Below are 16,014 nucleotides of genomic sequence, written 5' to 3' on the forward strand. Positions count from 1 at the left end.
CCGGTCGATTCGGGACGCAACAGACACCTCCCCCGCCGGAAGATCCGACCTGAGGGTGACCAGCTGTCAGGTTGCCCGAAGCGTCGGTGGTCGGTCGAGAGCTCGGGGTTTCTTCTTGAAATGATGGCCGATGACACACTCGAGCATGAGGTCCCAGCATTAACCTCGTTGTGGCCGTCTCCCTGGGAATACACAAGCACACACACGACCACAGGGCACAGGAAAGCGCCGTGCTCGCACCGAGAGCCATCGGGTCCAGCGAGCAAATCAACGCACCTGCCGTTATCTACTAATAGCACCAAAGCAGCCATCAAATCACTAAACCTTCGCTGAAGCCCACAATTTTGAGATTAGACCAGGATTGTCCAACTTTCTCGCAATATCCGATACGGAAGAGTCATTCCCAGTGACCAAGCGCCACATGGTGTGCAAGCGCCCGAAATCCATTTAAATCCACCAGGCCTCGCTTGTCCCAATAATTTGGACCCAAAATTGTGTGCCCCCAAAGCGAGCTCTCATGAACCTCTGAGTTCGCCAAAACGAGATCGTCGTGCTGCAGAGAGCAAAGGTATAATACTCGAAAATGCTCTAAATAAATGATAATGAAATATCGTACGCAGCGCAAACGCCATGAACAGTCTTGCATCCGCTAGTATCGCACGTACTAGTGCCATTGAGAGCCACATTTGCATCATGGATGAGCTGTCAGAGTCGCTTTAACTTTGCGGACAAAATTCACATGTAAAACGTGCGACTCACGCACTAGCAATTTCTTTCTACTGTCCACAAAGCACAAACACTGAAGAAACAACAAAGAATACTGCGTAAAGTACGCGCTAACACTACCGAAAAGTAAACTGATAACCAAGCGTGCCACTACAGGCTTCGAACAAATAGCCTGGGCCTGACACTGCAAGCGTATCTCACATACAAAAAAAATAACATCTGCTTAAAAAAATACCGACACGCCGAAAAATGGTTCAATAATTTAAACGCGCGCAAACCATCTATTTCGGAATATTGCTGAGTTTCTAAAATAAACAAACTAAACAAAGCTCAAAACTTGCCTATCGAGACTATCTGTATTCCGGAGATCTTAAAACGTATAACCAAACACTAAAAATAAAGAAAGAAACAAACAAAATTATGTTCCACAAAACCTGCGTCGTTTTTCATTCCGCGTAGCTTATGGTGGCGCCGTATCTTTAAGCCGTACTCGAGGTGGGCGCGGTCTGAGGGCTCTTCGTGTTAACGAGAGGACACATAGGCCATTCTCCATGCTGGCGACCGCTGACACTTTACATGCAGGCAACATGCCTTCTTGACATCGGACTGCGATTTTACTGCAGCGTATGGCCAATTCGCGTCGGCTTACCGACTCGCTCTCCTGTGTCACGAAAAGAACCCAAAGAAGGGGAACGTAATTGCCCCCTCCGCGCCACCTTCGCTTTTGTCCACTCGCGCGCCAATCGGGCTTTTGTTTTCTTTCTCGTCCGGCGGCTCGGACGCGCCCTGTCTGGAAACATTCCAAGGAACAAACGCGCCTTTCTAACTCTTTGACTGCGCTCCCCACTGGGTTTAGCGCCTTTATTCAGCCGCGTTGCCCTGTCTGCCGCATTCCTAACTTTGCGACGCCGCTTCATCCGAGCACGTTTTCTAGTGCTCATTTTCGAGCCTTCCGCTCGCATCTCCTGCTGACCGGCACTTACATCATCGGTCATGATTTCCGTCTCAACCGCACAGGCACAGTCCGAATGATATGCGGGTAAATCATTCCTCTGAATGCTACCTCGACTGGCGGAGAGCTTCAAACACTTAGGGACAATGCAGCTATTTTCCTTTGCGGAACGTAGCTCGTATTCCTTGGAGCTGTCCACAACTGCACTGCCCTGCCTACATTGTGCTTTATCGCACTTTTCTGACCGATTGGACTCTACACTGGTGCTCTTGTCTGACGACTCGGGGCCACTTCGGGCTTCTGCAAGAGCTACCTTCGCGACGTACTCCCTGGATAACTGTGCCAAATCGTCCACAGCTGGCCTAGCTGTTTCTCTAATATTCCATTGACACAGTATCTCGTCGTGCTCAATACGGTCCCCATTAACGGGCTCCTCAAGAACTACGTCACGGTCTACGGATCTGGCCTCACCTGTGAACGTACCTTTAGGCTCACGGAGATCAGCCTCTCTTCCTACCATCGGTAGAACCATGCGCGCAACTTCTTCACACTTTCTGTGCGATATTTCTGCGGGTGCCCGACATACCTGCTGCTCCACTTTAAAACCCTGTTCTAATCTTTCAATCTCTTGATTGAGAGCATCTATCTCTGTCCTTGCATGCCTACTTTGTTCCTCTGCAATTTTGCTTCGTTCCTGGTGAATTCGTTCATATTCCTGCCTTTCTCGCTCTCCATGCTCCTCCTTTTCTTGTTCTTTCAGAATTCCAAAGTATTCAAAGTATTTCTAATCACGGTTGTATTCTAAAATGGCTCTAATTTCGGCTTCTGACCTGTCATTCTCTACCTCTACATCGAGCTCTTCACACAACTGCAACAGGTTAGCTCTCGTCAAACTCATGAGGCCCATGGTCACTACTTTAGGCTTTGACTGAGCTATTCACAATAGTACTTGCTGCGAAACCCGCAAAAATTGTAATGCAAGTAAAAAACTACCAGTGGTTCAATTCTGTTTTCCTAAGAGAAATTGAAGCCTGGAATATATAGCAGAAACCAAACGCCTATACACAGAAGTAGTGCCAAGTCCCCAAGTTCTCCTCACCGCATCGAATCAATTGCAAGACGGCGTAAATCCTGGGTCGCCTTTAACTGATTACAATTCCGGTAGGTTTCTACGTCCCAATTACTCCCACACAAGTATGAGGTCTGGCTTTTGTAGCTGGTTCAGGTCTATGCTGGAAGCTGCTTTCTGCTTGGATGCGCCACAACCGCAGTATCAAAATCGGCAGTTGTACACGCTTCATCGGTTTTTAGAAAGTCTAGGCTAAAAGATCCGATGACTCAAGCGCAAAGCCAGGCACTCACCCTGTACCGTGCAGTCATGATGCGCTGCGTTCATCCAGCCACTCGCGAACCAGTTGCCGATTGGCGTTGGCTGCAGGTTCCATCTTGCCGCTGTCATCCAGTCGCTCGTGAATCAGTTGTTGGTGACAGGCGTTGGCTGCAGGGTCCATCTCACCACGGCGATTCAGTTGATAGCGAACCAGATGCCGGTGACTGGCGTTGGCTGAAGGGTCGATTTCACCTCGGCCCTCCAGTTGCTCGCGGCTCGGGGTTAGGATTCATCCCACCGCTGCCACCAGTTGTTGCGGGTCGGAGATTTGCATTTATCCCGCCGCTGCTGCCAGTTTTGTTGGGAACGGGTTGTTGAGACTCGGTAGCGTTTAGGCCGGTGATCCTTCAGCCAAAGGGATGAGTACGTCCGGGAGTAAGAGCGATAGAAAAAAGGGTTTATTCTACATATTAACAGTGCCTCCAAATATGGAAGCCCACTTCATGGGGGGAGCACTTTGAAAGTCTCAGCTCACTACATGTCTCAGCACATATCAGAACAGGTCAGGACACCCCACTGCACCCAAGGTGTCTCCTTATAAAACATCGGTCTTCCCTAGTTGACCCGGCTAGGGAATCAGATGACCTTGATTCGACCAATCAGAGGGGTCGTATTGTTCACCGAACTCCGCCTCTAATGTTTCACCTTTGATGCAAGGACGAGGCAATCCGGAAACGGGGTTGACACTGCTTCCACGAAAGTCGGTGACTTAGTTTCTTGCCCTCCACCGGTCATCTTGCCAGGGTCGGGAGAATGGCCTTCACGCTAATCCCCGCTTCTAACGAAGGGTGGCGGTTGTGGTCGGTCGCTTCAAAGTGAGCTTCTTTGTCCGAACCTCACTGCCGCTGTCGGGCACTGTCGCCGTCTGGATGACGCTGATGAAAGGGGTGGCATCGGGGGAAGCACCCAAAGAATGGGCACTGCCGAGTTGGGACGCTTGTTTGCCCGTCTCGTCGGTGTCTGGCACTGTCGCCATCTGCGCGAAGCTCATGAAAGGGCCTGCCTCGATGGGAAACAATCAAAGAATGCGCCCGGCCGATTCGGGACGCAACACTCTCAAGGTGCCCCCAGTTGCCTAGTATGTGGGGGGGGGGGGGTGGCGGTTCAGCGACATTGGAGGCGGAGCCCGGGGGAATGGTGCCATATCATGGGCGCGATTTTTCCAACGGTCAACGACTGTGACTGGCCGAGAAGAACCACAGTGAAATCCATCGACGAGTGAAAGCGGGAAATAAACAAATAACAAAGTTGCAGTTTCGCCCGAAAGGCGAAGCATCGACTGCTATACGAAATAAGGATAGTAGTTGTATCGGCCGTATAAAATTGTAAATATTCACTTACTAACTAAATAAACAAGCACCGTGTCACGCGCGCACAGGTGAACATGAACGCATCTCGCTCGATGACCGTGGGAGCTTGTCAAAACGCTGGAGTGAGAAAGCGCGCCAGCGGCAGCGAGCAAATTGATCTTCGCGCTGGCTCGCGCTTGAACACGAACTAAACGTCGAAAGCGCAGCGCATACGAAGCTACCGGCACTCGGCGAATGCACTTTGGCCCATCGCAGATCGCTTTGAAGATGGGGCTCCCGCGGGCGGCGCACACTTCGGCCGCGTCGCAGATCGCCTTCAAGATAGCTCCGTGAGCAGCAGCCGCGTAGGCAGAACGCACCCTCCCCCCTCCCGTCCCGCGCCTCCTTCCCGTGCCTCGCGCGTGAACGAAGACCGTGCGCTTCCGGCCGCCTTGATCTCTCACGTGTGCGTGATTAAGCTGCGGTTGCCGGCTCACCCTCGCACGTTTTCACTCGCACACAGAACGCGTTGCGCGCGGCGATGACTTATTCGCCGGTGGACTTTATACGGAAAATCACGATGAAGGCGACGCAAAAATGCGCTTGGGAAAATGCAATTGCTATCGCAATAAAAGAGACGCTCGACGATGTAGACGCTCGGAGATGTAAACGCTAGGACATGAAAATAAGTTAGCATGTTGACGGCTCCAAGAATTATGGAACCCTTCGTGTAAAATAACATGCACACTTGTATATAAAACCCTTTTCTGATCTCTTTGGACTTCTCCTTCTCCCGGTACCTGGCACGTCACCAGACATCGAAATTTCGTGGTCGCTCGGACCCTCGGACATAACTACAATACCCACGGTTCGACCTCAGCTACCCTCACAGCGGCTGCTTCCGTCGTTCCAGCCGAGCAGATTCAAAATGTAGCGTATGCGCTATGTCAATGCTGCCCTCACATAGCGGTGACAAGATAAGCTATTGAAGTTATATATGGTAAACTGGTCCCTGAGTAATAATGATATGATTAGGAATATTAAAAATAATGAGAACAAGCATAACAATGAATTAATCAGAATATTGACGTCTCCGATACCCTTGGCAACGATATTTGAGCCGTACTCGATAAATTGGAATCCTTTAAAGTAAATATCGTCGTGGCGTACACTTCTCTTCATGAGGCTGGTCTCGCGCACTCATCCACACCCTTGAGTCGACTTCCCGCTTATTTAATTTCTGCTTCCTGTGCCTTTTTTTATAAGGTGCCAAACTCTAAGTACACGAGAGTCTTTGCGTCCGCGAAGCGGTCGCCACAGCCAGGAATCCAACCCATGACGTCATTCTCAGCAAAAGAACGGCGGTAGTTATTGAGCAACAGCGGCAGGTGGGCGGGTGCTTGCTAAATAATTCTAGGTTGCGAAAATTGATTTGGAGCCGTCCACTCCAGCATCCCGCGTGCCACCAAGTTCGCCGCTAAAGCGCCGTGATTTACTCAAGGATAATATTTTACGGGTTGCCCCAGCTAACGTGATTCAAGATTTTAAGATATGCTGGTGCACAAGGGGAAAGTATGACTGAAAGTATATCGCTAGCTATGCACTCCGTAAAACAAGTCATAGTGCGTCTTGTATTGTGCCTTACTGCACACTCATACTTAAGAATAATAAAGATACGTAACTATTTGTGAGTCTTAAAATCAAGGCAAACTTACATGAATCAGAAAATTGTAGAGTGTTCCAGGAAACGACCTGATCCAGCACTTTTCATCTTCCTACGTACTAGGTGCTAAGCCTGAGTGCACGGGATGAAGTCTCCGCCATTGCGGCGGCATTTCAATGTGGATTAAGTGCAAAAATACCCGTGTGCCGTGCATTCGGCGCGCGTTAAAGGATCCCAGGGTGGTCAAATTTAATTGGAAGTCTCCCAGTGCGGCGTCCCTCATTATCATATCGTAGTTTTGGCACGTAAAAGTACTGGGTTTTCTTAGCCACTAGGCCTTTTGGGCGAGAAATAAAAACTGTCAAATGGGCAAAAAAAGAGAAAAAAAACAATGAAACAAAAAACAAGGACGCATATACGTGCGCCTACGCAATCGCAATGCTTTCATGCGTGCCATGAACGAATGCCGCTTTTAAGAGATGCGGGTCGGAAAATCGAATTTTTATGTGATAAAATATTTGTTTTTAGGTTTCTGTTTCAAATCATGCGTCAGGCTTCCATTTTCAGAAATGGCAAGGCATATCTCGTTGAAAAGACTGCGAAAAATGCTTTTAATCGAGGCATGGTAGCTATAGGGGCCTCATTTTTCAATTAATGAGCGGCTGTTGAGGTCACAGCCACAAATTTTGCCCACAAGGTGAGTTCTTCTGGTGTAAGAATTCGCAATGCACACAGACTACAGGTGGCGCCCTAGGTGATCTATGATGGCGGACAGAGAGAGTATCAGAATTCTTGACTGCGCGTCCGCGTCGTATAATGCCGGGCTTTTTCTAATCCTTCTCGTAACACACCGAGGGCATTCTTATTTTTTTGGTGTTTATTCTCCTCGGCTGGGGAAATGCCGCTCTTTTAGAAAGCCGCTATCTCTAGGAGAGATTATGGGACACTTTCAACCGCACTAAAAAAAGATTCGGTGTCTAATCGAAGGCGAAGAGATTTTCAACAGTGGCCACCTAATTTGTTGCGGCGTCAAGATATGCAGTGCTCACGCTGTTACAATACCAGGACTGTGTGTGCATATGTCCCACGTTCAAGCTTTTTGTTGTGTGTTGCAGCTGCAGTAGCCGCACATGTTGCCACGGCGTGCTCGCCCCGTAAATATAAATGAGCCTTGAATGTAATGATTCACGCCCGTCGTAAATATAGATGACTAGCGTGCCTAACCAGAAGTACGTGCGTGCTTGTTATTTTACGGCGAATGACGCCATTGAACTTACAGAAGCATGCGATGCGAAGCGAATCTACAACGAACGCTTAGGCTAGAGTGCAGCGTTATCGGTTTAAGCCAGAAAAAGTACACCGATCTTATTTTCAAATTCGGTTTGAATAGAAAACATTTAGTCCGAGCAAATATGCCAGCTGGCATATTTGCTAGCTGGGATCGGCTGCGAGCCGATCCAAGCATAGTGCAGGATTTAGAAGTGTTAGGTAGGGTAAAGTGCAGTGATCATAGGTTAGTGAGGTCTAGGATTTCTCTCAATTTGAAGAGAGAAAGAATAAAATTATTCAAGAAGAAACAGGCCAACCTAGATGCAGTAAGGGTAAAAGCAGACCAATTCAGGCTGGTGCCCGCAAACGAATATGCAGCTTTAGAACAGGAAGATGAAGACAACATAGAGGAAATTAATGATACCATAACTCGGCTGATCTCAGAAGGAGCAATTAAAGTGGGAGGTAAGGCACCAAGGCCACCAATAGCTAAGCTCTCCCAAGTAACAAAGGACCTAATAAAGAAACAGAAAACATGAAAGTGTCAAACTCGAGAGATGAGATACAATTCACTAAACTGTCGAAACCGATCAACAAGAAGAAAGTCAGGGATATCCGAAATTATAACGTGGAAAAGATTGAGGAAGCAGTAAAATATCGACGCAGCATGAAATCAGTGAGAAGAAAACATGGTATACGACAAGGCAAAATTTATGCACTGAAAGATAAGCAGGGTAACATCGTCAGCAATTTCGATGACATAGTAAAAGCAGCGGAAGAATTCTATACTGACCTTTACAGTTCCCAGAGCAGCCAAGCCACTTTCATTCGACCAATGATGTACAGGATACAGAGGCTCCTTCTATACCTAGTGATGAAGTTAAAAGGGCCTTGAAAGCCATGACCAGGGGATAAGCTGCTGGAGAAGATGGAATAAGAGTCGATTTACTCAAAGATGGAGGACATATCATACTTGAAAAGCTTGCGGCCGTTTATGGCCAATGCCTCACGACTTGAAGTGTACCAGAAAGCTGGAAGAACGCCAACATTATACGCATCCATAAGAAGGGAGACGTTAGAGAATTGAATAATTATAGATCCACTAGCTTGCTTTCAGTATTGTATAAAATATTCGCCAAAATAGTTTACAATAGAATCAGGGCAACACTTGACTTTAGCCAACCAAGAGAACCGGATGGCTTTAGGAAGGGATATTCTACGATGGATCATATCCATGGCATCAATCAGGTAATCGAGAAATCTGTGGAGTACAATAAACCTCTCTATATAGCTTTCATAAATTATGAAAAATAATTTGATTCAGTAGAGATACCAGCAGTCATAGAGGAATTGCGTAATCGAGGAGTACAGGAGGCATACGTGAATATCTTGGCATATATCTACGAGGATTGCACAGCAACCTTGGTTCCCCACAAGTAAAGTAGAAAGTTACCTGTCAAGAAAGGGGTCAGGCAAGGAGACACAATCTCTCCAATGCTATTCACTGCATGCTTAGCGGAAGTATTCAAGCTCTTAGACTGGGAAAGCTTAGGAGTGAGGATCAACGGTGAATATCTGAGCAACCTTCGGTTTTCAGATGACATTGTCCTATTCAGCAACAATGGGGACGAATTACAGCAAATGATTGAGGACCTTAACCGAAAAAGTGTAGCAGTGGGTTTGAAGAATAATATGCAGAAGACAAACATAATGTTCAATAGCCTGGCAAGGAAACAAGAATTCAGAGCCGGAAGTCAGCTTCTCGAGTATGTAAAGGAGTACGTTTATCTAGGTCAATTACTCACAGGGGACCCAGGTCATGAGAAATAAATTTACAGAAGAGTAAAATTGGGTTCGAGTGCATACGGCAGGCATTGCCAAATCCTGACTGGGAGCTTATACTACTATCGAAGGAAAGAAAACTGTGCAATCATTGAATTCTACCGGTGCTCACATATGGGGCAGAAACTTGGAGAGAGAGAGATAGAAACCACTTTATTTGCACCCGTCAGAGAGTATAGGTGATCGGGGTGAGACTCAGCTTCTCCTTTCACCGTCTACCTCCCCCCTAGACGTCGGCCGGAATCAGTTGGCTTCCGGCGGCGGCCTGGGCTGGACAGATGGCTTGTGTTTGGGCATGTTCTTCCTGGCTATGAAGGAAGGATTCCCATGACTCTTAGTTCCCATGTAGACCGTTTAGCGCTGGGCAAGCCCAGAGCATGTGATTTAGGGTCGCTATGCCTTCACAGTTTTTGCATTTCGAAGAGTGCACCTCAGGATGCCATTTGTGTAGGATATACGGGTTTGGGAAGGTACCCGTCTGCAGTGAGACGGGTTAACAAAGAAGCCCGAGAACAAGTTAAGGACCGCACAGAGAGCGATGGAACGAAATATGTTAGGCCAAACGTTAAGAGACCGGAAGAGAGCGGTGTGAATCAGACAGCAAACGGGGATAGCCAATATTCTAGTTGACATTAAGCGGAAAAAATGGAGCTGCACAGGTCATGTAATGCGAAGCATTGATAAACGATGGACAATTAGAGTTACAGAATGGATACCAAGAGAAGGGAAGCATAGTCGAGGATGGCAGAAAACTAGGTGGGGGGATGAAGTTTGGAAATTTGCTGGTTCAAGTTGGAATCAGCGCAAGACAGGGATAATTGGAGATCGCAGGGAGAGGCCTTCGTCCAGCAGTGGACATAAATATACGCTGAGTATGATTATTATACAGTGCCTAAACTGCTCTAGCTTTTGTCTCTGAAACTGACAGGTTGGGTTTTCTCAATGTCTTAGCCCACGCGCCACAGTATTTGGTGGGAAATTAACATTCTTTAGCACGTTTTCTTTACGCCACCGCTTTAAACACTCACTGCTTCGCTATTTGCTAACCTGTGAATAGCTTCAATCTTTTGACGCACACGTAGTGCATACATCATAGCTTGGCAATATGAGCTATAGCAAGGCTTTCCAGGCGTCGCAGGCAGCTTCGCATTGAATTCCAAGCGCCACCAACTCTGCTTAGAGTCGCGGCGTGGCGGTTGTGAAAAGGGGCAGCGCAAAGTGGTGGATTATGCTCTGAAACCCGCAGATGGCAGAATGTGGCCCACGAGTTGCTGTACAGACCCATGCACTGGGACACTGTACCATTCGCTTCCACTTAGGTTACCATTGAGCAGTGGCACAAACACTGTTGCTATACCTTAGTTTACTGAGTCATTTGTATGAACTCGTCTTGTCATTCATAATTAAATGAATAATAGTCATCGTCATTCTCTCAAGATTGTGAGAGTTGTGCAGTCTCAGTGTACGCCTCGAAAGCATAGATAAGAATCTCTGTCTTTTACTAATCATTGGGTACGTATACTAGGCAACCTGGTTGAAGAAAACTAAACAAAATTCAGAACGGCACCGAGGAACGAAAACAAAGCGAGGCCTAACAATCACAAATTTATTCACATCGACACCAACGTATAATCAATGCAAAGGAAACACCTTTTTTTTACTTCGTTGCTTCGTGTATTAGAGTCGTGAAGGCCATGAATGCATTTTAACCGACGTTTAGAGCGTAACGCACGTAGGACACTGTAGTAGGCATGGTAATCAGATCACATCTGGGGTGGCCAAGGCGTCGCAAGAGTGGCATATTTTCCGCGCAGTTCCCGCTCGTCAGACGCCACGTTGAAAGCAGACACCGAGAAGGTGCACTCCTTGGCTGCGGCAGGAAGACCTATAGAGTGAAATGATATCGAAATCTGAACATAGGAACCACTTTCACTGCAGTGGTAGTTCGCATTAAAGCAGTGAATTATGCAGCGTGTAATTATTCGTCCTGATTTTGTCGTCATGCTCGCGCATTTGATACCAAGGATTGATAAGATCATAATGCACAGCTTTTCGAGTATTATAGCGAGAAAGACGGGCAAGCAGGCATTACCGACAAGAAAGGGGGTAAGATGGTTTCATCAGTTACAATGAGCTACGTGACGCTATAACCTGAATCTGCTCTATATTAGGGAGTTTCCGCCCATTCATTTAAGTTCACGGAATTTTGAAAGACCACAAAGAGACTTGCATAGTAGAGCTGGTGGCGCCACGTTGGCGCGCTGTTGTCAACTAAAAGTTCACAGACTTACAAGTGCAACCATGCTCCCTTATTGTGCTAAAGCGTCCGCAACAACAATCAGTAGGGCATAGTGGATCGGGCTGCTTTGTTTTTTTCTTATGTTTCTCCATCTGGCAGAACAGCGATGCAAAACAAATACGTTCCGAGGGCGCTGTACGTCTAGAAAGCGGCACAAGATGGCCCTACTAGTGTTGGAGTTGGAATTGACTTATCCGGTGCTCTGTTCTTCTGTAAAGCGTAATAGATTTGCGTACAGGCGAAAACACTTTAATAAGGCGACAAGAAAGAACATCAAAAACAGATTCATGTTCTTGCACTTGCCAGACAAATAATCGATCTGGTGAGTACTAGCAGGAGTCAAGAGCTAACCGCTCTTATTTTTGCCTAAATAATTGTGTTCTCCGCACTGTCCTATTAGCGTTTTGCATTATTGTTAACTTCATTGCGATTAACAGCGATTGCTGTGCGAGTTCAGGCGTACTACATCGGTTCATATATGACGGTTGTGCAAAAAAGAACTATTTTTCCCCTCTAGTTTGCATGTGCAGACAAGCGGGCAGTGTGCAAACAAGCGTGCATCCCACAGTTTTCTTTGAGCTGAAGGATAGCCTGGACTCTGGAAAGTGTTATATCATGAATGATTGTTGTGCAGCTGTGCAACAACGCTACTCAGTTTAATAATACGTGGCTTCATAAGGATGTCATGTCGGAAGCCTACGTGCCGTAGGACGGAGTGAATTTCAGCTAATTTCTCGTGAATATCTTCCAAACAGCTTCGCCGGTGATGTCTTCTTCTGGCTACCGGCCGGCGTCTAAGACAAAGAGAAAGCGTCCCACACAGTGGTTCAGTGGATGTGGCTCATTTTCCAGCAACTCGCCCACTATTTACGTTACCAGGGTCTCCTTCAAATCATAGGAAGTGAATCACTGCTTGGTGGTCCTTCTATTATTTTACAGGCAGGAAGTCTGGCTCCCTTTGTTTCTCTCACAAAAGTCAACACATAACTGTTCTGTTACACCCAAACGTGTCGAATTATGGCCTGCGTCCTAATCGTGTGTTTGCGGCCCCCGGGAAAATAAAATTTATTAAAAATGTACTGTCACATGCCGCGTCTAAATTTTATTCGCACTAGATGAAGACATGATTCCTAAATGTAAAGCGCCTTTTGGGGCAACACCCTGCAGCAGAATTATGACGGATATATTTGACTTGAAATCTATCATGTATATCTGAAAGCGCCACAATAAACAACGACAGCTTAACACAACCCCATTCAGCTGACGTTATTATTTAAAAATTAAAAAACGCTCTTCTACACACATTAGCGGAGAAGAAAAATTGTTCTTCTGATCTTTTAATGAACAATAGCAGGAATAGGTGGGTAAAACAGGTCATGTATTGCGCAGAGCATACAACAGACCATATATGACAAACAGAATGAGCACGAAGAAGGGAAACGCAGTCTGGGTGGCATCAGGTTATACGTATTAGCGCGAGAATGTTAAGGGCCCCGTGTCACAGAAAATCTCGGTGTTGGTGTCAGCGGAGTTGTCCGTGAGCGAAAAGTTTCGTATATACTTAGGTATATGTATATACAACGCCTTGCTATATGACATGCGGGATATGCGGGTTATATGGCCACTCCATTCTATCACTAAAGTTGATTATACCTTGTCTCACATTATTGGCATATGTAGCATATGTGAGAGCATATGAGAGCATATGTAGTCTTGAAGAAGAGAAGTCCACTTGTCGAAACGTTGGCTCCTGCTCTCACCTTGTTCGCGTGTTACTCAACAATCTTGACATAGTTATTCTCGGAATTCTGAGAATGACAACCCACAAACAGATGTCACGAAACAAAACACTGACAGCGCACGCCTTTTATGTTAAATCTTATCAGACTGAAATATTAAAACTGTGAATTAATAACAGAACATGATATGATGTAATTTTTTGGCGCAGCCATACACAACCTCCAGGATCGGCCCACGCAAGAGGCTACGTTTCTACCAGAAAGCTCGCCTTCGTGCATAGCGTTGGCCGCCAGCATATGCCGGTAAACGTTGTGGTTACATAAGCTGCAGTTCCCGGGAAGCGCGAGAAGCAGTCAGGGATCTTTGAATGCTATCGCGTTCCACTATTAAATGCAAAGCTAGCGTCCTCCAATCTTCTCCTTACTTTGATTAGATTATGAGATTTACAGACTTAGATTAACGTCCGCTGCCGCAGGATAGGTAACGAGATCACTAGGAGAGCTATCCTGCTGCAACAAACCTAACGCGCTTAATATGGCAATGCATATGCGCATAAGAACGTACAAAAGTGGTGCCCTGTGCATATTGTGCCATTTATGGAATAAAATGTTCTGTAGCGAGTCGACGTTTGCCCTGCGTCTCTTCCTGCGTTCTCGTTTTGCTTTAATTTATACCATGCTTGAAAATATTAGGCATACTGTTTATTATTTATTAATGTATTAATTTATTTATATAAATACACTTTACAGAGCCCAACTGGGGCATTTGGAGTAAGGGGGGTGATCCATGAAAAGTATAAATAGCAGTCATGAGGGAAAATACCTAAACAACATAAATATTGTAAGTGCAGTATAATCAATTGACGCAAAACCAAATAAGTGACGTAAACAGCAATTCCATTAGTAAAATGCAGTTAGCGTTTTTACATTCAGCCTACAATAAAGATACCATAACAATACAAGCAAGCCTATTAAAATGCACAAATCCACAAAAAAATAATCTCGCGCAAAATAAACAACGACATCAATCAGAAAGTAAGCTTGCTGAAACTGTGGCAAACAGCCAGAAAAAAGAAAACAAAGGCCGGTAAATCATCAATTATGCCAGCCAAAAGTAAAAAGTGAGCTTGTGCTACGGGAAAGTTACCCTAGAACTAATTGAGAAAAAAAAGAGAATGGTACGAAGGGATCAATTTTTAGTTAAAAAATAATCGTGAAGGCTACCACGACATTTAGAAAAATTATGCTCAGACACGATCACAGATAGAGGCTTTCATCCTGCAATGGACATAAATATAGGCTGATGATGATGACGATGACGGTCTGTAATCGTTCTATTCTTTCTATTATCGGATAGCTCGTGGTAGGGCCGATGAAATAAAAGCGTCAGTATTTCTGTAAATGCACGCGAAGCTAATGTTATTGTGTAATCTGCGTGATGACCGATTAGAAGCCTTAAAGTGAACAAATACCGGCCTAATACTGTTAACATATTTGCGAAATAGTGATAATAGGGCAGCGCCAGTACGGACGCCGAATGGCTGAAGTGAAAGATACAGTTTCATTTGTATTATGCTTGATTGAAAGATGTAATTACTTGAGATAAATTGAGGGGCACTATTTTGGATAGCCGCTAGCAGATTGAATAAACAATGATAAAATCGGGGACGCCGGCTCGCTCGAGTCGACGCCATCCGAAGACGCCACAAGCACGATCCAGATGCTCGCTACGTAGATGCGTCCAAATACCCGGGAAAAACCGCTTACGCCCTGAGTGTGGTTGACTCGAGAGGCAAAGAACTGGCATCCGCCACAGTCAGGGTGCGGAACTCGGAGACAGCGGAAGAAGCGGCGATCGCCCTCGCCACCACCACGAGCACGAACGCGGTCGCAGTCTTCACGGACTCCCAATCCGCAGTACGCAATTACACGAGAGGCCGAATATCGGTGGAAGCAGTCAAAATTCTGCAGAAAAGAAGCACTCCGCTCCCTTACAGCTGCGTCACGTGGGTACCAGGGCACGAGGGGCTCGAGGGAAACGAAGCGGCACACGCTGCGGCCCGCGACCACGTCAACCGGGCCTCTCTCGCCGCCTCGCGAGACCCCCGACCGCCCGGTGACGCAGCGGAAACGGAGACAATACCCCCCACGTATAACGCCATCCTCCAACACTACCGACTGGGACGCAGGGTGTACCCGCCACCTCATCGAAAACTGACGAAAGAGGAAAGCACCGCATTCCGAAGACTGCAGAGCAATGGTACACCCATGGCATCCTCATGCATCGCATCCACCCGACACTACACATATACACTGCCCGATCTGCGCCGTGCCAGACACTCTGGCTCATTTGCTACTAGAGTGCCCGTGGCGCCACGAAGACGCCGTTACCAAACATACAACGTCCGAAGACGTGAACCTCCTCGCCGAGACGTGGGAGGCCAAGATCTCCACCCCGGCCCTGGACGAACAACGACGTCTTGTCGCCAGAGCCCGGGATGCTATCGCGGCCAGAGGATTCCTGGAATGAGGGACCCTCCCACCTAGAGTGATCCACAGCTCAAACGCTCGGGAACACCGTCTCGAAAATTAAAGTTTATATCATCATCATCATCATGATAATGAGGACGCCAGATGGCACAAGGAAATTCTAATTCAGAGCGAACTAAAGTTTATGTATTTATTTATTTATTCATACCTCACAGGCCCAGAAGAGCTCTGGGCCTGTGAAGTATACCATTGGCTGAGGGGGGCATATCAAAAGAAATTCAGTACAAATAATAAACATGAGTAATGGTACAACAGACGCAGTACAAGGCAAATACACAAAAGGAATGCAAAGTTG

At 46.6% G+C, this 16,014-nt stretch overlaps 1 protein-coding gene across 1 annotated transcript in view; it reads right to left on the bottom strand.

The window, feature by feature from the left end:
• Positions 1–10,809: 10,809 nt before the first annotated feature.
• Positions 10,810–16,014, bottom strand: part of LOC119437297 (uncharacterized) — a 296,143-nt gene continuing 290,938 nt past the window's right edge. The window contains exon 12 of the mRNA XM_049660417.1: positions 10,810–11,016. Coding sequence (XP_049516374.1) covers positions 10,895–11,016 — 122 coding nt within the window. The 3' untranslated portion in view covers positions 10,810–10,894. The remainder of the gene's footprint in view (positions 11,017–16,014) is intronic.

Source organism: Dermacentor silvarum, chromosome 1, assembly GCF_013339745.2.
Source record: "Dermacentor silvarum isolate Dsil-2018 chromosome 1, BIME_Dsil_1.4, whole genome shotgun sequence".
Classification (NCBI taxonomy): Eukaryota; Metazoa; Arthropoda; class Arachnida; order Ixodida; family Ixodidae; genus Dermacentor; species Dermacentor silvarum.